This window comes from Mastomys coucha, unplaced genomic scaffold (genome assembly GCF_008632895.1).
Source record: "Mastomys coucha isolate ucsf_1 unplaced genomic scaffold, UCSF_Mcou_1 pScaffold12, whole genome shotgun sequence".
Taxonomy (NCBI): Eukaryota; Metazoa; Chordata; class Mammalia; order Rodentia; family Muridae; genus Mastomys; species Mastomys coucha.
This window is the reverse complement of record NW_022196894.1, coordinates 9,966,555-9,993,534: the sequence shown is the minus strand read 5'-3', so window position 1 is coordinate 9,993,534 and position 26,980 is coordinate 9,966,555. Positions and strand designations below refer to the sequence as shown.

Here is a 26,980-nt window from a genome sequence, read left to right as displayed (position 1 = left end):
ATGAGGGCTTTCTAGGTCCTGGACATTCCAAAAGGTTTTCAAAGCCTGACCCAACATGCAAATGCAATCGATGACTGACAGACTTGGCCACACACATACACACATACACTCTCACTCCTATGTATATATGAAACAGTAATAGTAAAGAAAACAAAACAGACAACCATGAAAGTAGAAGGAAGGCTTGGAGACAGAAAAAGAAGGGATGGAGAAAGAGAGTGGGACATGATCATAGTAGAGTGAAGATAATCAAAATATATACATGTATGAAATGTAATGAAATCCATTATTTTGTACAATTAATAAATTTTTAAAAATGAAAAAATAAGTAAAACATTGAAAGTTATTTGATGATGGGAGCTACTTGTGTTGTCAGAGCAGTGAGTCACAGACAGGGAAGGCTGAGAGAAGCCTGTAATCCAAGGACAAGAGCAGTCAGCAGGACGCCAGCATCTGACACTAAAGTGACAGAGAAAACAAGAAGTATGACTAGAGAAAGGTTCCATCTTAAAGGGGAAGCAGAGGCCGAGCACTGGACTGTAACTGTGGGACAGAACACAAGAAAGACATTAGTATTTCCTCTTCTACAATGGCTATGACTGCACCAACTTGAGAACCTAAGAGGTGTCTGATATTAGTTAACAGCAGTGCCGCACTCTCATTTTAACATTGTGGGTACATAAGGGAGTATTTGTATTTTTAGTAACGCATACCTAAGTATCTAGCACTAAAAATGTTAACACCAAGAACCTACTTTCATGAACCTAGTTCAGAGAAAAAAACAGATCTAGACATGGAAAGAATAAGAAAATGTAACAGTGGGGATTTTGTGCACAATTTTTGTAACCATCATGTAATCATTTCAAAACATAAAGATTTAGAGCCTGGCCTGCTGATGCATGCCTGCAGTCCCTCACTACAGTGCCCCCAGTACTCAGAAGCTGAGGCAATGGTCACTTGAATGCAAGGCTTCAAGGCCAGCCCAGGTAACATGTCATTCTCAAAGCAAATACAAACCTAACAAAAAACAGAGCTGGAGAGATGACTCAGTAGTTAAGAACACTGGCTCCTCTTCCAGAGGACCTGGGTTTGATTCCCAGCACTGCACCTCTTCTGGCTGCCATGGTCACCCAGCATGCAAGCAGTCCAGACATATATGTAAGCAAATCACTTGCACACCATAAAATAAATTAAATAAAAAAGCTTAAATACCCCAACCCTCCTCAAACTATACATCGAAGATCTGTGCGTTTCAATGTATGTACAACACAACTTAACAAAAGAGGCAGAGCTTTTCAAGTAAATACTGGGAACCATTTCTGAATGCTGCCAATAAGGCACAGCTGGCACATTTCTAGAAAGCTGACTAAAGGCTATGTCAAGAGCCTCAAAAGAGGTCTGGACTCTGGCCCAGTAATTCTGTTCGAAAGCAGCAGCCTGAGCCTCTCTTTCTTTTCTTCTCTTCTTCCTCCCTCCTCTCTTCCCTCTGTCCCACACCAGCCAGGACTGTACAACTATCAGTATGATCCAGCCACGGCACTCACATAATATGTTGCCTAGGCCTTTGTGGCTTCAAAACTGGAAAATAATTACTGAATGATTCATTATAAGCAAAGAACTAGAACAATGGACTGACTTCAGAAGAATATTTAATAACCAGGAAAAATCATTATGAAGACAAGGAGAGGAGAGCATATTCAGAATGAGACCCAAGTGAGACTGAGCACAGAGCTGGAAAAGGCCGGCAGAGGCCCAGAGCATGGGAAACATTGCCAATGTGCCCAGAAGAATGTTTAAATGGAAGCTCATAAGCATGAGGGGCTTCTGTACAACTGTCCACAATTTAATCTGAAATGTGTCTTCTTTCTGTTCTTTCCTCTTTTCTTTCTTTCTCTTTCTTTCTTTCTTTCTTTCTTTCTTTCTTTCTTTCTTTCTTTCTTTCTTTAACTTATTTACATTTCAAGTGCTATCCCCTTGCCTGATCTCCCTCCCTCCCAGGAACCCCTCCCTCCTCCCCCTGCTTCTATGAGGGTGTTCCTCAATCCCCCTACCCGCTACTCCCACCTTCCCACCCTCAATTCCCCTACACTGGGGTATCTATCAAGCCTTTATAGGACCAAGGATATCTCCTCCCATTGATGCCTGACAAGGCTGTCCTCTGCTACATATATAGCTGGAGCCATGTGTACTCTCCAGTTGGTAGCTTAGTCCATGGGAGCTATGGGGGATCTGGTTGGTTGATATTGTTCTTTCTATGGGGTTGCAAACCCCTTCAGCTCTTTCGGTCCTTTTTCTTACTTCTACATTGGGGACCCACCACTCAGTGCAATGGTTGGCTGTGAGCATCCAACTCTGCATTTGTAAGGCTCTGAGAGGGCCATGCAAGAGACAACTATATCAGGCTCCTTTCAGCAAGCATTTCTTAGCATCTACAATAGTGTCTGCATTTGGTGACTGTATATGGGATGAATCCCCAGGTGGGACAGTCTCTGAATGACCTTTCCTTCAGTCTCTGCTCTACACTTTATCTCCATATTTGCTCCCATGAGTATTTTGTTCCCCTTTCTAAGAAGGACTGAAGCACCCACACCTTGGTGCTTCAATCTCCTGAGCTGCATGTGGTCTGTGAATTGTACCTTGGGTATTCTGAGATTTTGGGCTAAATATCCACTTATCAGTGTGTGTATACCATGTGTGTTCTTTTGTGATTGGGTTACCTCACTCAGGATGATATTTTCTAGGTCCATCTATTTGCCTAAGAATTTCATGAAGTCATTGTTTTTAATAGCTGAGTAGTACTCCATTTTGTAAATGTACCACATTTTCTATATCCATTCCTCTGTTGAAGGACATCTGGGTTCTTTCCAGCTTCTGGCTATTATAAATAAGGCTGCTATGAACATAGTGGAGCATGTGCCCTTGTTATATGTTGGAGCATCTTCTGGGTATATGCTCAGGAGTGGTATAGCTGGGTCCTCAGTTAGTACTATGTGTGATTTCTTTTTTTTTTTTTGAAAGTTTATTGATTTTTTTGGATGTACATATTCACAAATGTAGTACATATTGATAGAGTATTTTTTGTCATATTCTTTAAAATTTATAAAATATTATAACAATAAAAATGAGTATTATAGAAGTTGTTTGATATAAAACAACAATCAATACAACAGTCTTATGTAGATGCTCGTCTATAGAAATAGTGAAAATACATTTTTCTCAATATAAATTTTTTTAAAGATTTATTTATTATTGTAAATAATTACACTGTAGTGTTTTCAGACACTCCAGAAGAGGGACCTCATTACAGGTGGTTGTGAGCCACCATGTGGTTGCTGGGATTTGAACTCGGGACCTTCAGAAGGGCACTCGGTGCTCTTACCCGCTGAGCCATCTCACCAGCCCTATGTCTGATTTCTTGAGGAACCATCAAACTCATTTCCAGAGTGGTTGTACCAGCTTGTAATGCCACCAGCAATGAAGAAGTGTTCCTCTTTCTCCACATTCTCACCAGCATCTGCTGTCACCTGAGTTTTTGATCTGAGCCATTGTGACTGCTGTGAGGTAGAATCTCAGGGTTGTTTTGATTTGCATTTCTCTGATGACTAAGAATGTTGAACATTCCTTTAGGTGCTTCTCAGCCATTTGATATTCCTCGGTTGAGAATTCTTTGTTTAGCTTTGTACCCCATTTTTGATAGGGTTATTTGGTTCTCTGGAGGCTAACTTCTTGAGTTCTTTGTGTATATTGGATATTAGCCCTCTATCAGATATAGGGTTGGTAAAGATCTTTTCCCAATCTGTTGGTTGTTATTTTGTCCTATTGACAGTGTCCTTTGCCTTATAGAAACTTTGTAATTTTATGAGGCCCCATTTGTCAATTTTTGATCTTAGAGCATAAGCTATTGGTGTTCTGTTCAGGAAAATTTCCCTTGTGGCCATGTGCTTGAGGTTCTTCTCCAGTTTCTCTTCTATTAGTATCTGGTTTTATGTGGAGGTCCTTGATCTGCTTGGACTTGAGTTTTGTACAAGTAGATAAGAATGGATCAATTTGCATGCTTCTGCATGCTTACTGCTAGTTGAGCCAGCACCAATTGTTGAAAATGCTGTCTTTTTTCCACTGGATGGTTTTAGCTCCTTTGTCAAAGATCAAGTGACCTTAGATGTGTGGGTTCATTCCTGGGTCTTCAATTCTATTGCATTGAGCTTGTCTCGTTACCAATAGCATGCAGTTTTTATCTGTAGTACAGCTTGAGGTCAGGGATGGTGATTCTGCCAGAAGTTCTTTTATTGTTGAGAATAGTTTTCACTATCCTGAGGGTTTTTTTTTTTTTTAGATATTTTCTTTATTTTCATTTCAAACAATATCTCCTTTCCCAGTTTCCCCTCCGGAAAAACAAAACAAAACAAAAAAACCCCAAACCTGTTCCCTCCCCTCTCCCCTTGCTCACCAACCCACTCTGTCCAGCTCCTTACCCCTGGCATTCCCCCACACTGGGGCATAGAACCTTCATAGGACCAGGGGCTTCTCCTCCCACTGATGACCAACTAGGCCATCCTCTAGTACATATGCTGCTGGAGCCATGAGTCCTACCATGTGTACTCTTTGGTTGGTGTTTTAGTCCCTGGGAGCTCTGAGGGTACTAGTTAGTTCATATTGTTGTTCCTTCTAAGGGGCTGCAAACCCTTCAGCTCTTCAGTCCTTTCTCTAGCTCCTTCACTGGGGACCCTGTACTCAGTCCAATGGATGGCTGTGAGCCTCTACTTCTGTATTAGTCGGGCACTGTCAGAGCCTCTCAGGAGACAGTTATATCAGCCTCCTGTCAGCCAGCACTTGCTGTCATCCACAACAGTATCTGAGTTTTATCCTGGGTTTTTATTATTCCAAATGAATTTGAGAATTGCTCTAACTCTATGAAGAATTGAGTTGGAATTTTGATGGGAATTGCATTGAATCTGTAGACTGTTTTCGTCAACATGGCCATTTTTACTATTTTAATCTTGCCAATCCAAGAGCATGGGAGATCTTTAATAAGGGTAGGTGAGCACAGGAGATTGAAGAAACGTGATGTAAAATTACTATTGGTGGAATTTATGCTGAGACATGAATGCTCACTACAAAACGTTCTTCAACATGTGCTGTATGCCTGAAAATTACTATAATAAAAAGTTCACAACAGTATGGAAAACCCTTATGCAACTATATATTAGTACATGAAATCTCCAGACATCATAAAAGATGGACATTCAAACTGTAAGACAGCAACACACATTGAAAGGAGACTTTCCTAAAGAGAGTATCCCATTCCTCATCCATTTTTGGGAGTACAAAATGATTCAGCTGCTTCTGAAAGGATGTTCAAATTTAAACAATTAAGTGTACAATTAGCAAGTCCATTCTCACACTATCAGTGTTATGTCCAATCGATCTCAAGTAGAAACAAGGTATTTAATAATAGGGCACATGTTCATATAATGGGATGCCAGTGAGCAATGCCTGAATGGACATCACAAGCACTGTGGTGAACATGCAGTTCTACCCAGTCCACACGCCGCATGGTTGCATTTACAGGTGCTCTAGAGCAGCAGTTCTCAACCTATGGGCTGTGACCCCTCTGGCATATCAGACACATGATTCCTAAAAGTAGCTAAGTTACAGTTATGAAGTAGCAATGAAAATAATTTTATGGCTGGGGGTCACCACAACCTGTGAAACTATATTAAAGGGTCATAGAGTTAGGAAAGTTGATTCCACATAGGACAGGTCTTTCTAGGTGACAGCAATGTTCTGCATCTTGAGTGATAAGGGCTTAGGACCTGTACATGTATGCATGTGTCAAAATTTACTCAATAGCATGCTTCAGATGTGTGTACTGCAATGCACATATCACATGTGCACAATGCATATACAGTATATTCCAGTGAGAAAAGGCAAACTACTATTGAATTTTACAAAGTATTTAGAAGGTAAGTATACTGCAGATGGCAACTTTTTTGATTTACATTAAAAATGTGATGGAATGATAAGCAAAGCGAAAGATGCCTATGTAATGAAAAGGTTCACAATTAGTAATTACAGAAACTTGGTGTTTATTATGTGGATGCTGATTGTATATGGTTAGATTAAAACATTATCAACACTGTTTAATACTGTGCCCATCCTACTCTTTTTAATTTAGTTTTATTTTATTCTTTTGGTTTTTCTGTGTAGCCTTGGCTGTCTGGAACTCACTCTGTAGACCAGGCTGGCCTCGAACTCAGAAATCCGGCCGTCTCTGTCTCCCAAGTGCTGGGATTAAAGGCGTGTGCCATCACTGTCTGGCTTCTTTTGGTTTTTCAAGATGGGGTTTCTCTGGAAAGTCCGAACTGACCTAGAACTCACTCTGTAGACCAGGATGGCCTCAAACTTAAGAGATCCTCCTGCCTCTGCTTCTCAAGAGCTAGGATTAAAGGTGTGTACCACCATACCTTGCTCTATTCTTGTTGACAAGATTGACACATACATTTGGAAGTGGATCCTGTACTTTGTAAAGAAAGACAACATTAGAATAATTTTTTTCTTAAAAGTCATTATGTCCTACTTTTATCTATAGAGGAGGAGACACAGAAAAATATAGTTCTAATTGCAGAAAAACAACCTGTTGTTCTTCAAATAAATATTCTGTGGACATTAAATCAGAAGGTCATCTCTGAGAAACAGAGAATGATAAATATTTCTGAGCAAATTGGAAAGAAACAGAAAAGTGATCACAAATTCAGGTATGAAACAGAGGCAAAGGTTGCTACTGAGAGGCCAGAAGGACATTTATTCAATCATCTAGTTGGACAAAGACCAGTAAGAGTATTGAAGGATGGCACCTTGCAAACGGGAGCATGGGAGTGACAAGGCTGGGAGGGGAAGGGAAGAACACATAAGAGAAGGTGACATCCCATGACCCAGTTACTGCAGTTTAGATCTGGTAGTTGCTCAAGACTTTAGTGCTAGCTGCGAGGAAGATGAGATGAGGAAGGAGAGCTAGAGAACTATGCACAGTTCAGGCATGATGGAGAACTGGAGAGCTGTGCACAGTTCAGGCATGATGGAGAACTGGAGAGCTGTGCACAGCTAGGCATGATGGAGAACTGGAGAGCTGTGCACAGCTCAGGCATGACGGAGAACTGGAGAGCTGTGCACAGCTCAGGCATGACGGAGAACTGGAGAGCTGTGCACAGTTCAGGCATGATGGAGAACTGGAGAGCTGTGCACAGCTAGGCATGATGGAGAACTGGAGAGCTGTGCACAGCTCAGGCATGATGGCCCTTGCAGCTCTGTAGGGTGTTTGATCTTTTGCTGAAGGCAATCTGGAACCATGGAAGCACTGTGGACAGGAGTGTCATCTACTTGGGAGGATGTCCAGGACAGTGAGGAGGCACCAAATGCAGGGCCTGAGTTCTGCAAGGACAGGACTCTTCTTGCTTCTGTTTTTCCAGAGAAAATATGCACACAGATGCACCAGGAGGTACACTTGGTGCTCTAGGATGCAGAGGAGCAATGCAGATCGGTGGCAAGTATGGAGGAACAGCCTGGATGTATACTCCCAGCCACAAGACTCATCTTCAGGGCAGCCAGGACTTTGAAACCATACATCAGGTAATTAAACCTTATTGTGAAATAGACTCCCAGCTTAGAGGAAGCTCCAAACAGGGACAAAGGGTTCATTCTGAAATGGTTTCTGGGAACCAGAAACCACTGCATCTGTCCCCTTTACACAGGAGGATGTCCTACTATCTCAAGCCAAACACCACTGTTAGCTTTATTTTGTTTTGTCTTCAGTTTTGTACCTTTAATTTTTACCCAGTATCAGTCCTACTCCCAATAAAAATAAGCCTACTTTGAGAAAGGAGGCATGCTTACCACTGAACATGGAGTCATGAAGACCTGGCCTAGACTCTGCTCACTCCACACTTTCAGACCTGTAACCTGTAATGCTGCAGATCTCTCAAACTTCAGTTCCTCTTACTTTTCTTTGTAACCCAAGGATAGTGGTACTCCACTTTCAAAGACTGTCTGGGAAGAGACCTGGATAGTGAAGGAAAGCAAGCAGGTGCAGGACCATCAGTCAGTACGGGCAGCACTCTGCTTGGTCCTCCTGATACTTGCTTTTCTGGTGAGAAGCAGAAAAGAAATGAAGATAAAGGTTTGTTTTTAAAAGTGTAATGTTGGGTCTAGAAATGTGGTTCAGTGGTTATGAGTCCAAACTGTTCTTGAAAAAACTGGAGCTCCAGCTACAGGGGATCTGATGACCTCTCTGACCTTGATGGACACATTTGTGAATCTATACATTCATTTATAAAAGAAAAAAGAAAAATCTCTTTAAAGCTCAGTGTCCTTGGTATGGTACCTTGGTATGGTAGCCCATGTCTATAACCCTGGCCCTTGAGGGATAAGGGAGGCTAGGGCACTCAGGGTAAGCTTTGGCTACATAGCTCATGGACTTGCTCAGTGGGTACCTTGATCATAATTTGTTTCTACATTTATTGGATGTGTGTATGACAATGTCATGGGTGTCAGTTCTATCTTGCCACCATGTAGGTTCTGGGGACAGAAATCAGTTCCTCAGACTTGGTGACAAGCACCTGCACTCACTCAGCCACTTCACTCGCTCTGACTGCTCACTGCTAATGCTGTTCTCAACATTATTTGGCCATTTTAGTTATAGACTGGCATCTGGGTAACTCTTGTCTTTAGGAGTCTGAAGATTAGACACTGCTGACCGTGAGTATAAGGCAGCAGCTTGTGGAGTTCCAGTTAAAGTTTCCCCTTGGGGTAAGCATGAAGTGTGTATGTATTTCCACCGAGTACTTAATTAGTAGAGGAACTCTAATGCTGGGAGTAATTGACTTTTTTTTTTAAAAGTTATACACGTTTACTCACTCACCAGTTGTTCCATATCCCTGACACCTCTGATAGTTTTTCACGTTTTTCACTGCTCTGATGACTGAGGACAAGGTATCCATATCCACAGCCATAGGCATCCCGGACATCCATTGTCAAATGTCTGAGTTGTCAACTCTTCTAATGCTGTGGTGAGATACCATGACCAAGGAAACTTAAAGAGAAAGGTTTTGGGGTGTACAATTCCAGAGGATTAGAGTTAATGGCTATCATGGTGTGGAGCACAGCAGCAGGCAGATGGAATGCTGGAGCAGTAGCCGAACACTTACACCTGAGCCACCAACAGAAGGCAAGCAGGCAAGCAGGCAGGCAGGCAGGCAGGCACGCACGCATGCATGCGCACACACGCGCGCGCGCGCACACACACACACATACACTCTCTCTCTCTCTCTCTCTCTCTCACGGGGTGGAGGGAGCAGAGAGAGCGAGAAACAGACACACTGAGAGATATACACAGAGAGCGAGAGCGAGAGCGAGAGAGAGAGAGAGAGCGAGAGAGAGAGAGAGAGAGAGAGAGAGAGAGAGAGAGAGAGAGAGAGAGAGAGCGCTAACTAGGAATGCCATGGGCTTTTGAAACCTCAAAGCCTACCTCCAGTGACATACCTTGTTCAACAAGGCCACAAGCTTCCTAATGTTGCAACCCCTTAATATAGTTCCTTGTGTTGAGCTGACCCTCAACCATAACATTACTTAGTTGCCACTTGGTAACTGTAATTTTGCTACTGTTATGAATCATAATGCAAGTATGTGTGTTTTCTGATGGTCTTAGGTGACCCTTATGAAAAGGTTATTCAACAACCCCCCACTCCCACCCCCAACAAGGCTTACAACCCACAGGTTGAGAACAGTTGTCTTAAACCGTCCCAAACCTTCAAACAGAAGCTGCATGGACTGTCTGGTTCTTGAATCAGCCCCATGGACTAATTGTCCATGCTCTTGTCCATAGATTAGACTGGCTTGTGAAGATCTCTTTTTACAGACTCAGTCTTTTACTAAATATATCTATTGAGACTTATTTCTTTGTATTCTGTGGGCCTTCTATATCTCTCAATAATATGCTGGTGCATAAGTGCTCATAAGTTAAATACAGCATAAGGTCTTAAACAAAATACCTAGCTAAGCTACTAAAAAGAACGGACTTAGTGACTCCCAGCTGATCATGACCATGTCTAGCTCTCTGTGGTTTCTAAATATTATTCCCCACTAAAGGAAGCAGAGATTCTCAGAGGAACAGTCATTCTAAAATCAGGTCAAAGAATGTTTAAAGGTGGTGAACAGGAGAAAATCAAAAGGACACAAAGGAAGAGTATGTGCCACAAAGGGATTGATTATTCCAGTTAAAATAATGTGTGCATCAAAAGAAAAAAACGTGAAAAGATGGCTTAGCAAGTAAAGGCACTTGCCACCAAGTCTGACAACCTGGGATTGATCCCTGCAACTGACAGAGTGGAAAGAGAGAACTAATTCCAAAGAGTTCTTTTCTGATCTCAACACACATGTTGTGACTCATATACATACACACATATACACATACACAATAAATACATGTAAAAACAATGACAGTTATGCATAAAGAACCTATGAATCTACAGTGTTTGTTCCCTTAGAGAAGAGTGAACCTCTCAGAATTTCAGAAAGAATGTCCGAATCTGCAAGGAACTTTATAATGGTTAGATGAAAACTGTCAAACAGTGGGTTAAAAATGGCTAAGACACAGAACAGTCATGTATTACGGTCATACGCCACATACCACTTACAGATTAATTACAGAGAATAAGGGTGTTTTTACATAAAGACAGGCTGAGAGAAAAGCCTGTCAGAACCACAGGAGTGTCCTTAATCTCATCCAGTAATGGGTCAATCGATCACTGTCCTCTTGATGCAGCTTACTGAGGACAGAGCTCCCATGTCATACTCTCACCTAAACATCCCACAACAACCCAATCAGGCAAATAAAGACTGGTGCCATTCTGCAAATAACTGATTAGATAATCCAAAATGCCACGTTGCAAAAGGCAGGGAGAACTGCACTGCATTAGGAGAAATGAAAAGTCCATCAGCTAAGCATATAGAGCCATTCTTGGTATGGTCTTGGCTGAGGAAAACAAAGCTAAAATGGACATTTCTGAGAAGCACAAGGAGAGTGAGTATGGGCTACATCTTAAATACTGCTATTACTACACATGTTAACTTTTGATAATAAGAGCAAGTATACTGGAGAGCATCTCTGTTCTTACACAATGTGTGCTGGTGCACGCCTGCAGCTTACATATATGGTCCTGGAGGCTAATTAACTACCCTAACTCCAACGGTTAAAAGAACACGCAAAAATGTTGCTACTACTATGGAAATGTACAAGTGAAAATTGCTCATGTATACTTTACCCTCGGAAAAGACAGCTGATTTATAAAACTAGTAAAAGCAGGCCTTTATTTTAGTTGTTAAATGTCAAATAGTTTATTATAAAATAAATTGCCAGAAGAGGGTGATGAATTTGGGCTCTTGACTTTCTTGGAAAATGAAGCATATTTGTTCAAAAGATTAGTAAGAGGGCCCATGACTGGTAAAGGTACTTGCCACCAAGTATGATGATCCTAGTTCAATCCCCAGGATTGAACTTGCACGAAGAGCAAGCTCCTGCAAGCTGTCCTCTGACCACCACGTGAGTATAAATAATGGTATATGAGCAAGCAAGCACACACACACACACACACACACACACACACACACTACACACACACACCAATAAACAACAAATTATTTCTTTAAAGATTAAAAAGAATCAAATGATTTTTGGAACATTTTTTACTAGAGGAATTCTTAAAATTTCTTTACTCATTTCACAGAGAAGCTTCATAAGTACTAGGTTAGGGTAAAAGGATATATCAGACTGCTTCTGGCTCTACGCTCCAAACCGCCACGGTGCTTAGCTATGACATCACTCTTCCTCAGGCAGTAGTAACTAGTAGTAGTTTTTTAGGCGGTGGGCATAAGGATGGGAATGTACAAAGGCACGAGAGGAGAGTACTGCAGGTGGCAGTGAGCTTCTGTTTGCATGGATATTCTTACGAACAGAACAGTATTTGTAGCAGTTTGAATAAGAAATGTCCTCTATAGCTTCAGGCATTTAAGCACTTGGTCCCAGCTGTTGGCTTACTTTGGTAGTAGGATCTTGCTGGAGGAAATATGTCACTGGCGGTGGGCAGTTTGCTCGCTCTGCTGCAGGTTTGGTTCAGGGTGTGAGCTTTCAGCTTCCTATTCTTATTCCTAATGCAATTCCTCTGCTCAGCCTTTGTGGATTCTTATCCCCCTGGAAGCATAAGCCCAAATAAGCTCTCTCTTCTCTAAGCTCTCTTGGTCACAGCAACTAAGAAGTAAGTAAGACAGCATCCGCAATGCCTGTTGGCTGAACTGAAACAGAAGGCAGAGCCAATGAGGCCAACAGTTGGCAGAACAATGTTTCCATCTTCAGGAGAAGTTCAAAGTAAAACTGTTCTTTGTAAAATCTTCAGTCTCATCTGGCTTTGTATATGGCTACCTTTACACAGTTTTTATCAATTTTATGTAAAAAAGAAGAGAAAACCTATCTTAAAGATGGCTTTATCTTTTCTCTAAGAACAATCTTTTCTGCTTTGTGTCCTTCTTTATAAACTCTGGTGGCAGCTTTATAGTGTCTATAAAACTACATTTCCAAGCAGCCACTCTGCTGCTTTTCCCTCCTTGCAGGGAAAGTCACATCCTATCTCATAAGTGCAATGCTTTGCCTCTTTGAGGAAGAAAACCTCTTTCTCTGCAGAATTCAGGGCTGTATATGGCTGTGTACTCATGGGATCTAGGGCTACGGTGTAGCAAAAAGGAAGAACACGGTAAATGCAGCACTACAGAGAGAACTGACACTACCTTGCTTGTAGGTGTCATTGTCTGGATTAACAAAGGGGGTGAAGAAGAAAGATGGCTTGGTTTTATAAGTGGCACAGTGACTAAGAAGCTCAAAGCTAAGTGTTAGGTATTATCTGACTGTGCACCTTAGATAGGAGTAAGGGAACAGTGGTTTCTGAAAGAACACACTATGGAGATGAAACCTCTGTTTGAAAATATCCTGTATTAGCATATTACAGCAACCAACCCCTTAATGTAAATGATGGGATGTGAGTGGCAGCCATGCCTCTACTGCCAGCACTTGGGAGGGCTAAGGAGGGGGATGTCTAGTTTTAGACCAGCCTGGACTATATAAGACCTTGTCTCAAATCAAGTTACAAACAAACCCAAACCCAAACCCATATACATAGAATGTGGGCTAATAAACTAGAATTCTGTATTATGAAACTCCTTTGATAAAATCTCAGTCTGACAACTCGACAGTTCCAAAGTATCAATCAAGAGCTGATTCTAATTTTACTCTGCTGATACTTGGCTTTCTACATTTGCAGCAGGTTCCTAGATTCAGTAGCTTCCTGATGGAGCTGTTCATCTGCTCTAGGTGGCTCATCTTCATTGCTCCTGCATTTTGACACAGATGCCCAGTATACTCAGTCAGCTACCAGACACACTCTGTGGTCTCTCAACTCCTCTGGTTCTGTATGAGATGGGTTTACAATAGCACATGTAGGCAGTGATGGCAGCTCTATGAGCTGAGGTGTGGACCTTTTAAACCAACAGCCCAATAACAAAACTGGGCACAGCCTTTGCAGAGGAGACCACAGAAAGTCTGTCAGTGTTTCCAGGGTTACGGTGAGATAGGGGCTGAGCAGCATGTCCAGATGGTCACAGTAATACCCTATTTCATTTTTATCATCTTGTTCAAAGAGGCCACACCTCCTAATAGTGCCACTCCCCAGGCCAAGCATATACAAACCATCACAAATAGCATTATGTATACATGATGAGGAATATATACTATAGCAAAGAAAGGAACTGCACATGATGGAGCATCTCTGTCATCTTAGAACTTGGGAAGTCAAGGCACTGGATCAAGACAAACAGATTGATAAAGAATGAAAGCATGTCATTCCCAGGAAAATGGATATGATTGGAGATAACATGTTAAACAAATTAAGCCTGTTTCAGACTGACAAATATTGTTCACTTTCTCTCAATGATTGGTCCTAAGACTATACAAAGATACATACAACCCTTGGTACACTGTACTGGCTGGTTTTGTGTGTCAACTTGACACAGGCTGGAGTTATCACAGAGAAGGGAGATTCAGTTGGGGAAGTGCCTCCATGAGATCCAGGCTTGTGTTACAATTCCCAAATTATTTAACTGTCAATATTTGAATCTGAGCTTGATTTCATTAGACAAGGTCAAATTCCTTATCTTGAAAATCCTCAGAATTGTGACATTTGTACATCCAAGAAAAACTTTTGTACTCTGAAGGTCTGAATGAGAAATGTCCTCTTCAGCTCAGACATTTGAACACTTGGTGCTACTTGGTGGGTTACAGAGGTGTGTCCTTGCTAGAGAGAGCATGTTACTGGGGTTGGGTCTCACTCCAGTTACAATGTATTCTTTACCCTGCCTGTTGTAGCTGAATGTGCTTTCTCAGTCTGCTAGAACAACTGCTGCCAAGGCTCTCCTTGACATTGTGGACTCTCCCTTTAGAATCATAAGCCCTGGTATTTTATCAAGGCAACAGACAAATAACTAGCACTACCCCTCTGTACTGTGCTTCTGTGGGAAGACATTCGATGTCTGCTACAAAGACGCAAGCACACAGTTACAAAAGCAGAGCTCACTAGCTCATCATCACATTCCAGCTCTTTGAAAAACAACAGAGGCTAACACATACACCCAGGGTTAAGGGGTCAGAGACCTGAGGGTGGAGGCAGTATCAGAATCATATCTAGTTACACACCAGTGTAATCCTGGCTTGAGAAAAGTACTCATCTATGCATCCTTTTCAACACTTATATATTACACACTGACCAGGAGCAACACAATTTGGTAACTACTTGTGACCAATTTGTTACTTCACTTTAGTTTCCTTTCTTTTTCTTTTTTCCTTTAAAACTAGGGACATCTAAACTATCCTGGGTCCCCAAAAGAATATGATAAAATATATTTTATTCCTACTGCCAACCTGAAAGGGCTTGGTTGAGAACACACATCTACTTGCTCATGTCCCTTAAAAAATTATTCAAAACTTGTTACAGTTCTACAACAAAAATGGATACAGAAATTTCCAGTTATGGAGGACTCTTAACAGCTGAATTCTGTGGCTTCATCTAAGGGTTAACTCATTGAAAAGAAACAGAAAGACACATAAAGAAACCTCTAAGAACATCTCCCACCCTTAATTTCCAGTGTGGAATCCTGCCCTGCCTCTGGAATTTTAGACATGCCATTTAGGCTTCCAACAGGAAAACCCAAGGACTTTTAGCATTAGGATCCAACTATAAACCCAATCAATCCTAATTACCTATTTCCTAAGTAATCCAGCCTCTAAATCATTTGGGTTCTGCTCTTCACATTTATTTTTAGTTTTACATATGTGTAATATATATATATATAATGCTAAAAAAGAAAAGTATATTGGTATACAATAAAGTATTGAAAGGGATCCAAATAAAGCCAATTTACAGCACTATCCCCCTGAACTTAAAGCTTCAGGCAAAACATCACTGAAAGATATATCAGAAGAGCATTCTAAGTCACTGCAAGTATTTCTACTTTTGTACATGTCAAAATCAATGGGAAATAAATCACAGCAACATAAACATGTTCTTAATATCCATGTTTATTTTTAATGAGTCATTTCTGAACATAATCTAACTTCTTTGTTAAATAGAAAAAACTAAATCAAGTCATAACAAAAACAATAGAGATATGATTATGCCAGAGGTTTCCTGTAACTGAAGTAAAAAAAGTTTAGATGATGACCTAGGAGAAGAAACCTCCTTAAACATTACAAACAGCTATCCTATTACTTTCCAACACCGAATGTCTTCTGCCCAGCAGCTATCATCCGCATCACAGGCCTTTGGTATCTCAGTAGCCACATCTATTGATTTACTCTCCTCAGAAGAAGAGCCCAGAAGGGAGAGCAGATACACTCTAGCCCTGGGTTATGCAGGGGTCCGTTAGGGAGCTTGATGACTGGACCTGCCCTACTGGAGCTCCTGCAAGTAAAAGTAGCTTGTGAAAATGTCAGCTTGGAGTCTGTTCTGAACGGCAGGGTCCCTAGAGAGCCTGAATGTTGGCCTGTTTGTATTTTCACATGCTTTACAATCTAAAAGTCCTTCCTTGTAGACACTGACTGATGCCCAGGGAATGCTAGGGCTGTGGGAACTGGAATCTTGTGTGGAATCTCTCCCACAAGAGAGAGATTCCTAGGGAACCTGTGTCCACTGCTTTTGCCCTCTCAGAGACCATAAGCTGCCTGTCAGTGTTGTGAAGGTGTATGAGTGGCAGGAAGAAGCTGGGTGCCATTTTAGTTTCTTTAAAAAGAAGTCATTGTGGAAACAGGAAGCAAAAATTACTGGGGCTACTAAAAAACAAAACAAACCCATCAAGTTATAAAAACATTGTTGGGAGAAACCTATAAAAATGATATGCCTTTGTCCTGGACAAAGGTACCAGATTCTTTAAGTATCCACACTCATTCTGCACTGTTCTAAACACTACTGAGTAACCTATTCTCCTGTCAAACTGATCTACAGGGCAGGAAATAGGTGTGACCCCAGGCTGCAGGAGGCATGCAAAGGGAGGAAGATGCATAGATGGTAAAGGTCCATCCTGGGCTTAGCCATAGCTGCTGTCAGAGCTGCTGTTCTCACCCACCCTGTGTGCTGCTCCTCAAGCATGAAATACTGAGTGCTTACAATGTACCCCATGTGTCCAGCGAGAATCATCTCTACACTGCTTGTTTGTATATGGTCAGGGGAACTGCTTTCAGAGACCTATATATCCAAACAATTTCACAGAAACACTGCATTCTGAATTGCTGGCCTCGATTAGAGGCTGAAAATCTAAGAATTATTTTAGGGCAAGGCACACGACATCATCTCAATAGTGTTGGCTAATAATACTTTTTAAAAGTATCTTTCAGTGGCCAGTGAGATGGCTCAGCTAGTCAAGGCGCTTGCTGACAAGTCTGATGGTCTGAGTTCAATCCTCAGAACTCAAATAGTAGAGATGGTGGAGGGAAAGAACCATGCTGGCTTTACATAGTATAAGCATATGCGTGTACACACTCATACACATAAATAAACAAATGAATGTAAAAATAAAAGTATCTTTATTCCTATCCTCGTAGTGCCAATTTTCAACACCATGAGAGATGTGGGCTTACAGTATTCAGTACAGTATTCCCTGAGAGATTAGTCAAGCAGCAGTCAGCATCCCAGCTGCCTGTCAAAGGGAGGCTTCTATTCCAGGTACTGTTCTAATTTTGTTGCTATCAACTTCCTAGCCTGCAGCTTGTCAACCATCCAAACACCTGGTAGGTTCTAAATGCAGCCTGCAGGAACTAGTGGCAAAGGAAGCTTCTTGCTTTTCTTATTATGTCCTATTAAACCTAAGGGATCATACAGCAACATCTTAAGATGGTAAATACTGATATTAGCACTTTCTCAATGAAAACAGCAACATACATGACAAGAAAAGACATCGACCATCTGGGCTTTTAAAAAGAGGTAAAACAGTGCCTTTTAAACTTGACGTCAGCACAATTAACACATACCTGCTGACCTCTGAGAACCATAGGAAGAGAATACTGTGTACTCTAAGGTAGACCCATTATGTTAAGAATAACATCCATCAAGTCAATTTCTCTTTCCTTTTGACAATGAGGAGCATTTGACAACAGACAGCCCATATATGTTTAATAATATGTTTAATAACAGGACATGTGACTACTCTGATCTATGGAAAAGGCATCAGCTGGCTGACGTGGGAGCATACTGATGGTTGTGCTGCCTGCTTAAGAACACAAGACAGCAGTGAGAATGAGGTAGAGGAGCATGTGATGTGATGAGAAGGGCAGCCAGAGGGAACAATGGCTGAAGCTGCAGACAGACACTGGATAGGTGTGCTGTGACAGACTGCTTCTCAGACTTACCTGTGCTCACAGACTGAGCCGGCAGAGGAAGCTGCAGTCCTGACTCCCCAAAGACTATACTTCCTGTTAATAACAGTGAGGGCAGCAGTGAGGCAGAAGAGCCAAGAGTATGGTTAAAGGAGTTAGAAAACACTGGGTACGACTGCTTCTTAGTTTATGTGATCATTAACTACAAACCAAAAAAAAAAGAAAGAAAGAAAGAAAGAGAGAGAGAAAGAAACATCCATCCAATCTATTGTTACCCTTGCTCATCTTGTTGCTTCCTGTTACAATAGTAGTGCTTTATTGATCTTAAAGTATAAGCTGAGTGACACTCAACAAAGCATTCATGTTTCTCAATACCCTCCCTCTATTTAACAGGCTCTTCATAGGTAGGGTAGAGTACAGGTTTTTCATGTTTCTTTTCTCTTTCTTGATGCTCTCTGAAGAATTACAACTCCTACTTTACAAATTAGATCATTATTCACCAGTCCAGTGTCTAATAAAACATTATAGAAGATTCTAATTTTAAGAAAACCATCTCATTTATGTAAAAAAAAAAAAACATAGTTTTTGAATCTAGTACCTAGAAAAAAAGCCTTTTAAAGTACTCAGGTTAGGTATTTGTATATGTTATGATGGTATAATTTAAATGTCAGCTTAAACTAAATTGCTAATTACACTATTCTCCAAGTCATCTTTTCAGTACATCAGTAATCACTGATGCTCCAAGGCCATTTCTTTAAGAGACACCACTTAAAACTCCAAACAAATGACTCTTCTTTGGGGGAGGGAGTCTGTAGCCCTAAGGATGTACCTTTGAAACTGTGGGTACCAGCAAGCCATAAAGCACATACGTATGAGTATTATGAGCATTGTGGCCGTCTACCTGCTGCACCAGATCAGATTCACAACTCAGAGGTGTGGAAGAGGTGCCCTCCTGCTCCCCTCCCACCAGCATATGCTGGAGGGTGTATTCGCAACACAGTGAAACAAACTAGATCCTTACTAACAACTGTCTGAATAAGAAACTCAGAGCAGAAGAGGGCAGACAGGTTATAAGTAATTATAGGCATTGTGAAACAAAGCAAGTTATTCAATAGGAGACTATAAAGCCATTATGAAAAGGAGCACTTCAGCACTAGGGGCTTATAAGACTTCATTTTCATTTTGAAGGAGTCAGAAGATAAACTGTTCACAAATTCCATCTTCTGCCACAATCAGTGAAGAATTTCATTTGCAGGTGTCAATCTAGAATTTGTTTTTGAACTTTATATTTGTGCTTAGTCTAAGTCCTAAAAGATAACTGCAAAAATTAAAAACGTGGATATGGAATATATAAATATACACAATTTCTTTTTTTAGTCTAACTTGCGAAGAAAAATTATCAAACCTTGCCACAGTGTTTAGGGATGCCCTGAAGAGTCATAGTAAGCATTTGGACCCAAATGCCAACAGGAAATTGAGCAAGGGGAGTCTTACAGAAAATGATCCACTGCTGTCTGTTCATTGTCTGTAATACTTTCAGAGTGTTGTGGCTTCTAGCTCCAGAAACAACACTGGCCATCTCCTCACCTCTCCACTCAATCGTGCCAGCTCATACACAGTCCAAGGAGCAGAGTTTGCCCAAGAACAATGTTTATTATGTTTGTACATTTCCAAACACCTGAACTAACAGGCTAATGATAGGTGGGGAAATGTTCTCAGAAAACGCAAAGAACAGAGCAGCTATGAACAGAAGCTGTTATTCACTAAGGTGGCTGCCCTTGGCTCAGTGCCACATTCTAGAAAGTTCCCCGACTGTGTGTGGCTAGATAAAGAAGCCCTATGCTGAGTCCAAAGCCAAGGACTCTCTTGTTTCCTTGTGTGCAACCAACTCTTGAGTACATCACTTCCTCTCTTGGAAAGGTCATTAATGACAAGGCAAGAAAGAGTCTAAGTTGTTCACTGTATAAATGTAATGTAAGGGGGAAGAAATCTCAGGGAAAAAATTCAGATGAGGCTGTAAGCTCAAGTCCCTAACCATGGTAACAATGATCTGAATATTTGAAAAGAAATGTATCCTTACTAGGACCCCACACATGACATTTCACAGTAAATGTTTCTGATGAGATGAAATGTTGGATGAGTCAGACAGAGGTGGGAGGCCACAATCAAAAGCCTTTCAGGATAGGCAGGTGGCATGCACTGACTTCACTATCACTGGATATGAAGATATTACCAATGGTGAGCCTAAGACTGTGTGAAGTGAGACGAGTCTCACTCACTGAAATACCCTAGATGCTCTGCAGAGTGTGAGACACCAAGCAGCTCTTTATCATAGCAGCTACAGTAGCTTCTCTGCAGGAGTGCTGGCAATTCCTGATAGCTCTGCATCTGTCCTGCTTTCCTTTCCTGCAAACAACCTCACAACAGTGTCCACCAGAATAGACTCTCCTTGACTGTGGATGCAGGAAAGGGCTGGCTGCAGCTCTTTTGGAAATATGGCATCCACTTATACTGTCTTCCACCTGAGCTTTTCCTATTGAATACTAAAGGCCAACATAAATATGGAAATAAGATAGAACTAATACTGTGTACTATGCCAGAATGAAGCTCAGTGTCCCTGTGGATAGACTGTTTTTATAAAGAAACACTGCATATTATATCCATTATAGGGCCCATCTGGAAAACCTGACTGCCTGAGTGATTGCCTCATTGAGATATTATGGAGTATACTTTTAGCAACATAGGCTACAATGATGTGATCCTTATATTCACTAATCACAGACTTACACACCCACAATATATCCAACAGAAAAGAATGCAGCACCAGTGAGAAAAGTTCAAATGCCTAGGAATAACTACAAAATACAAAAGTAGGGACATGTGAATCACACAATTTTTTGTTACACAATACTTTGTAAGTGGTTTTGAGACTAATACCTACACTTTGATATAATTTAAACATAAGATTAGGAAGACCTACAAGTATGAGTAACATACATTAAAACATCAAAGAAACCAAGTCAGGTCTATTACCTGTCTTTCTTATTTGAGATATACATATATATGTATATATATATATATAAAATGTTCTGCTCAAAACATGTTTTTTTTTTATTTAACATTTTAATTTGTTTTAACTGGACAAAATGGTAGTAATACTATCTATGTGTAATTGAAACATGAACACTCCATGGGGTGGCTAAGCAAAGCCTTGAATCACACTGTTGTTTGGGATGAGGACACAGATTCGACTCTCACAACTGTCCAGGAATGTCAATATGTCATTACCCACAGTTAGTACACCGTTCTAACTCACTTCTCCTGACTCAGGTTCTTATCCTCTGACCAGAATCTCCCTAAAAACCTACATTTCTGGTAGCTTGTACACAAGGATCACTTTCACACCTTGGGATGTGTATGTAAAGCAGGTAGCTGTTTCAAATTTTCTGCAGTCATCTTAGAAAAGAAAAGGGAGTTACCTCCTGTTTGAATCCTTAGATGATACTTCACTGTGAGATGGTCTTTCATGGCTTAACACTGAAGAGAAATTACTCTTGGGGAAAACACATTGGCTAAAAGCCAACATCATTCAAAAATAAATTTACATTTATAGAATCACAATAATGATAATGGAAGAAAAATATCAATACATTCCTTATTTCCAAGCTACAAAGTACAATACTGTTGCTACAAAAAAGTGTTTCAAAATAATTATTTAAAATAGTCAGTCATTTTTCTCTCACAAAGGACACTAGTAAAAGTAGCTGATCTGGGAAACAAGCAGGCAGGCATAAGACAGACTGGAAGCCAGCATATGCTTCCTGTGTAGTCTGAACAGCTAAACAATATGCATGTGGCTTGAAAAAAGAATACAAAGTGGCTTTATTCTAAAACAAAAGTTCACATCTGTACACACAGTGACAAATCAAACATAAATTATTACATCACAAAGGTCATGGACATGAGATGAGGGTTGGAGAAAACAGCCCTTTGAGCATGCGTGGTGCTCAAAGTCTACCACGAAAAACTTCAGTGTCAGATCACACAGGTAACTTAAAAGCTACTGGAATTCAGAGTGACAGAAAGAAAGATGAGCCGTGGAAGTGAGTGCAAGAGAGGAATGCTGGCAGATGAACACTATGGTTTTAGTAACGATGACGGTACAAACAGCAATATTTCTACAAATGATTGCATTATTTCATAAAACACAGCTATCTTAGTAAGGTAAGTTAAGCCCTCTACCTTTCATCTACCTCCCTAATGACATGTGCAGGAAGGAGATGACTTCAGTGGTAGAGAGTGCTTGGTTTCCGTCCCTAGCACCAAAATAACAAAATGATTGTCTAAGGGGAGCCTGTTCTATCCATGCATCCAACTTACACTTGGGCATGTACCTGAGCATCTGTGAGAGAACATGGTCTCTCCACGGACTACATGTCCAAGGCATATCCACTATATTGTGTGCATTTCCTCCTCTGCTACACCCTGCCAGTTTGTGACAAGTTTGACCTTCTGATTTTATACCAAATACTACTCAAATCCCTGGGACATGAAACTGGTCCAGGAGTGCATTGCAACTTGATTGTATTTACTCATTTCTGAGTCGTCATATTTGTCTCAGCCACTGTTCACAGTAAAGCCAGACTCTTGGAGACAGAATGCCTAAAAGCAACCTTACAAAACTGAGTCTGTGTGTGCTGCTTAAGCTAAGATGGTCAAGGGCAGAACTTAACAGCAATATTCAGTACACAAAGGTACATGACTCTTGAAAAAGAAGGCACAAGAAGTTCATGCAAAACCCTGTCCTGAAGGAATATATAGTACTCTGCTCTTGGTAAGGAGAGCCCAGACTCTGGGACACATTCAGGCCCTAGAAACCTAAAAGGGTGAATGGAAAGTATTCTGTAGGAAAATAATTTTATTTGTAAAGCTAAAGGCATGAGGCCTCTGACAAGGCAAACCCTTCAAGTTCTGGGCTCTTCTTGAGTATGGTCAACGTGCTCTTTGAATACCACACTGTGTTTACGTTTGAAGTGTTGTACACTGTATTAGAACTAAGTGTATCTAGTCTGTCTTTACTCATTAGTTCAGTTTTGGGGACTCTAGGATGCCTCTGTCATCAATGAGAATCTACCACACTGAAAAGGACTGGTTAGAAAATATTCACTCTATATAGAAGAGTGAACTAACTCCAAAAAGAATCTAGCTTATCTTGTGCCCATTAGTACAAAATCACTCAAGAAGGCCTTGCTCTCACTGAGTGGGCTAACTCTTACCACTCTGAAATTAAGGTCCAACACACTAGAGATGGTAAAAGGAAGAAGGCAGTCATGGCCAACACCCACTTCTCTGGCATCAGCAACTTTACAATGCCTTTCTAGCAAGAGATCTTCCCAGTCCAAGATGGGTTAACCTAAGGCTGACTTCTTAATGTAGTACTGCAAATAAAGACAGTTGCTGGTGATGTGGTCAAAAAAAATCATGAGAAGTGAAAACCTGCCCCTTCTCAGGGAGAACATTGCTTATGGGGCTTGCCAAATGTAACTGATACATAGTCTCAAACTGGAATTATCTACACCTACTAAAAGGGTGACCATCTAAATCAGAGTTCCACATGCAGCTGGACTCACCATTTTTCCGTTCATTCAGAGTGGGTAAGTGCTGGCTGGATTGCAGAGACAGTTCCTGGAATTCATGAGCCACAGCCTCGCTTTGAGGACTTGGTGCAAGGTGGCCTAGAGGTCCAAGCTCTTCCTCTGTGTCTATGGCTCCTGTGTGATCCATTGTGTTCCAGCCACTGGCAACAAGAAGTAGGAGATACCTCTTTTACGCAGCCTGTTGAAGAGAGTGACCAAATGTTTAAAAAGGTAAATGAAATAATACCTTAAGTTTTCTCCAGTTCACACAAAAGTATTAAGACAGGCTCTCAAGGTCCAGAACAGTTCAGTTCTATCTATGAACCCATTGCCAACTCCTCCTCTCTGTATCATAGGCTCCTTCAACAACTCCAGGGAGATGGCTCCTAAGAAGCATTGATACAGTAAATAGAACCTAAAAGGCATTTTGCATGTATTATTGTATCAAGGAGTCATAAAAACTATAGCTATCGCTGTCATTTAAAGATTGCAACACATGCTAGATGAGAAGAAAGTCAACCAACACTAATAAAAATGAAGGCGTGGGCTGGCTTGAAGATCCACCCCCAGCGCCTGTATTTTGGGGAACTCTAGGGCTGGCTTGAAGATCTACCCCCAGCGCCTGTATTTTGGGGAACTCTAGGGCTGGCTTGAAGATCTACCCCCAGCGCCTGTATTTTGGGGAACTCTAGGGCTGGCTTGAAGATCTACCCCCAGCGCCTGTATTTTGGGGAACTCTAGGGCTGGCTTGAAGATCTACCCCCAGCGCCTGTATTTTGGGGAACTCTAGGGCTGGCTTGAAGATCTACCCACAGCGCCTGTATTTTGGGGAACTCTAGGGCTGGCTTGAAGACCCACCCCCAGCGCCTGTATTTTGGGGAACTCTAGGGCTGGCTTGAAGATCTACCCCCAGCGCCTATATTTTGGGGAACTCTAGGGCTGGCTTGAAGATCTACCCCCAGCGCCTACATTTTGGGGAACTCTAGGGCTGGCTTCAAGATCCACTCCAGTGTCTGTATTTTGGGGAACTCTTAAATTAGTCAGCACTCACAATAACCAGCAGTACTTCACAGACTCCTTCACCAGCCTGGGCCTCAGAAAGAACTGAGATGGAACAAAGAATATGCAGTTCTTAAGGAAAAACAAAGGTGTATTTTACATCACTGAGACTTAGATTTGGAGTTGCTTGTTACCACAGTGTAATTTAGCCCATGGTCACAAAGGTCAACTCCTGTGTTTCCTTCTAGACACAGAAATATTTAAGTCGAAGACACAAAGTTTTATATGCGCAGTAAGATCTGAATTGGTGGCTTAAGAATGGCTGACGGCTATAGCGTTACTTGTGGACAAGATCACCTTGTCTACTGAATTGTCTTTGCACCTTTGTTGATAGTCAGCTAGCCTGTAGTGTACGAATGTGTCCCTTGGCTTTCTATTCAGTTCCTCAAAAAGGGAGAACTATACCCAAATCTTTGGGAGGTCCCCAAAGCACTACATGTGCAGGAAAGACTCTGCAGAATATGCTATGGCAATAACAACTACACTGACATGTACTGGGCTGCCCAAAATATGGAAGGCGAGGTTGAATTTTCCCTAAAAGCAATCTTAAGAAAAAATCATCAAAAACTAGAGCCTCTGAACCTGCCATTGTCATTGAAAACACCCTGCAATAAAGACGGGAACTTGTCAGCAGATGGCAGAGGACTCAAGTGGAACAAAGAAAAGGTGCAGCAGATGGAACATCTTAGGAGTGAGATGCATGACAGTGCTAATGCTCAAGGGAAGAACTAGCTTTTCTTAATTCTTCAATATTAAATTCAATGCAAAAGCTGCCCACCGTAGCATGGTCTTTGCAGGTGAAATCCATATGACAATTTCAGCATAATGGATGAAGGATGCTAACATAAGCAGCATTTTTACATTTCTATAGATTGTAAGTAAATGCTTTAAAGAGACTAGAAAGTTAAAGTAGAAGACAGCAATTCCTAAACAACTGTTCACAACAATACAGATAATCTTAGCTGAGATACTGATGGGAGAATTTAAATAATATTCTAAAAATTACCAATTAACTCCCCAAAGAAAGGGAGGGTGGTGAGGAAGAGATAAAACAGACAAAAACAAGTGATAAGATAGTAAGAGTTAGACAGTAATTAATCTTCCAATGATTATGTTGCATTGCTCTAGTTGAAAGAGAGGTTGATAATGTTTGCTTTTTTTAAAAAGCAGATATAAAAATATATATGCTCACAACTAACACACTTAAAGAAAAAAAAAAGACATGATTCTGGTAGAGGTAATGAATACTAACAGGAAGCCAAGGAGAGGGTGGGGACTACATACCCCTATCAAATAATGTTGACTTCAAAAGGCTCTATAAGGTAGATGAATTCATAGGCAAAATTACTTATTTTACTAAGAAAAATTAAAATATAAATCATAGATTTTTCAACACTAAATTATCATTTTGAATTAATTATTCCAACAAAATAAAATCTGTTCATGCCAAAATATTTTGAAGTTACAAGTACTACAATGCCCTTACAATGGCAATATATACAAATGCTGAACATCAATGGTGATGATCTGGAGGGTCCTTTAAACAAAGATTTAAAAATATTTTCAAGGCAGTATTACCTGTTCTTAACACTGAAACATCTTTTTTCAACATATGCCTTGACACTGTACTCACCTTAAAACTCCCACACATTTCCAAATTGAGAAAATTATAAGCTAAGTAAATCTTTACAAAATGTAGCAAAGGGAAAAGAGTAAGTTAAAAAAATTAACTTAGTATCTGTGAACATCTTTGATAGAGCATAGAATATATTCTGAAATTTGCAGAATGTTATCTTAAAGTCTACTTAAGTGCTTGACAATTTCTTTAGAAATTTAAATCCACCATCCATTATAAACAGCACTCTATCTAGAGGTCCCTAGTTGAGAAGTTATATAATGGACATTGTGAAATGTTAAAAGAAACCATATTAGAATGGACTGCCACACTGGGTCAAGACTGAACTGTCAGGTAAAACATCACTCAGCTTGAAGTGTTGCAGAGTGACAAAACTGATTGTCTGGAACTGGCAAAAGGAATGAGTCAGTACAGAACATAGTAACAGAAACATTCCAAAAGGAAACATCCAGGAGAACATGAAGTGAGTACAAAGGAGAATACTGTAACATCAACCAAGGACCCACCTTTTATTCTTATTTTTTAATTTTTTTTTTGTTTGTTTGTTTTTTTTGAGACAGGGTTTCTCTGTGTAGCCCTGCTGTCCTGGAACTCACTCTGTAGACCAGGCTGGCCTCAAACTCAGAAATCTGCCTGCCTCTGCCTCCAAAGTGCTGGGATTAAAGGCATGCGCCACCGCCGCCCGGCTCA

General features: G+C 40.9%; 1 protein-coding gene across 4 annotated transcripts in view; it reads right to left on the bottom strand.

The window, feature by feature from the left end:
- Mrtfb (myocardin related transcription factor B) overlaps nt 1–26,980 on the bottom strand; it is a 174,173-nt gene that overhangs the window by 76,958 nt on the left and 70,235 nt on the right. For all 4 annotated transcript variants that reach the window (XM_031363061.1, XM_031363075.1, XM_031363068.1 and 1 more), the window contains one exon: nt 23,590–23,794. In XM_031363061.1, the coding sequence (XP_031218921.1) occupies nt 23,590–23,743 (154 nt within the window). In that variant the 5' untranslated portion in view covers nt 23,744–23,794. The remainder of the gene's footprint in view (nt 1–23,589; nt 23,795–26,980) is intronic.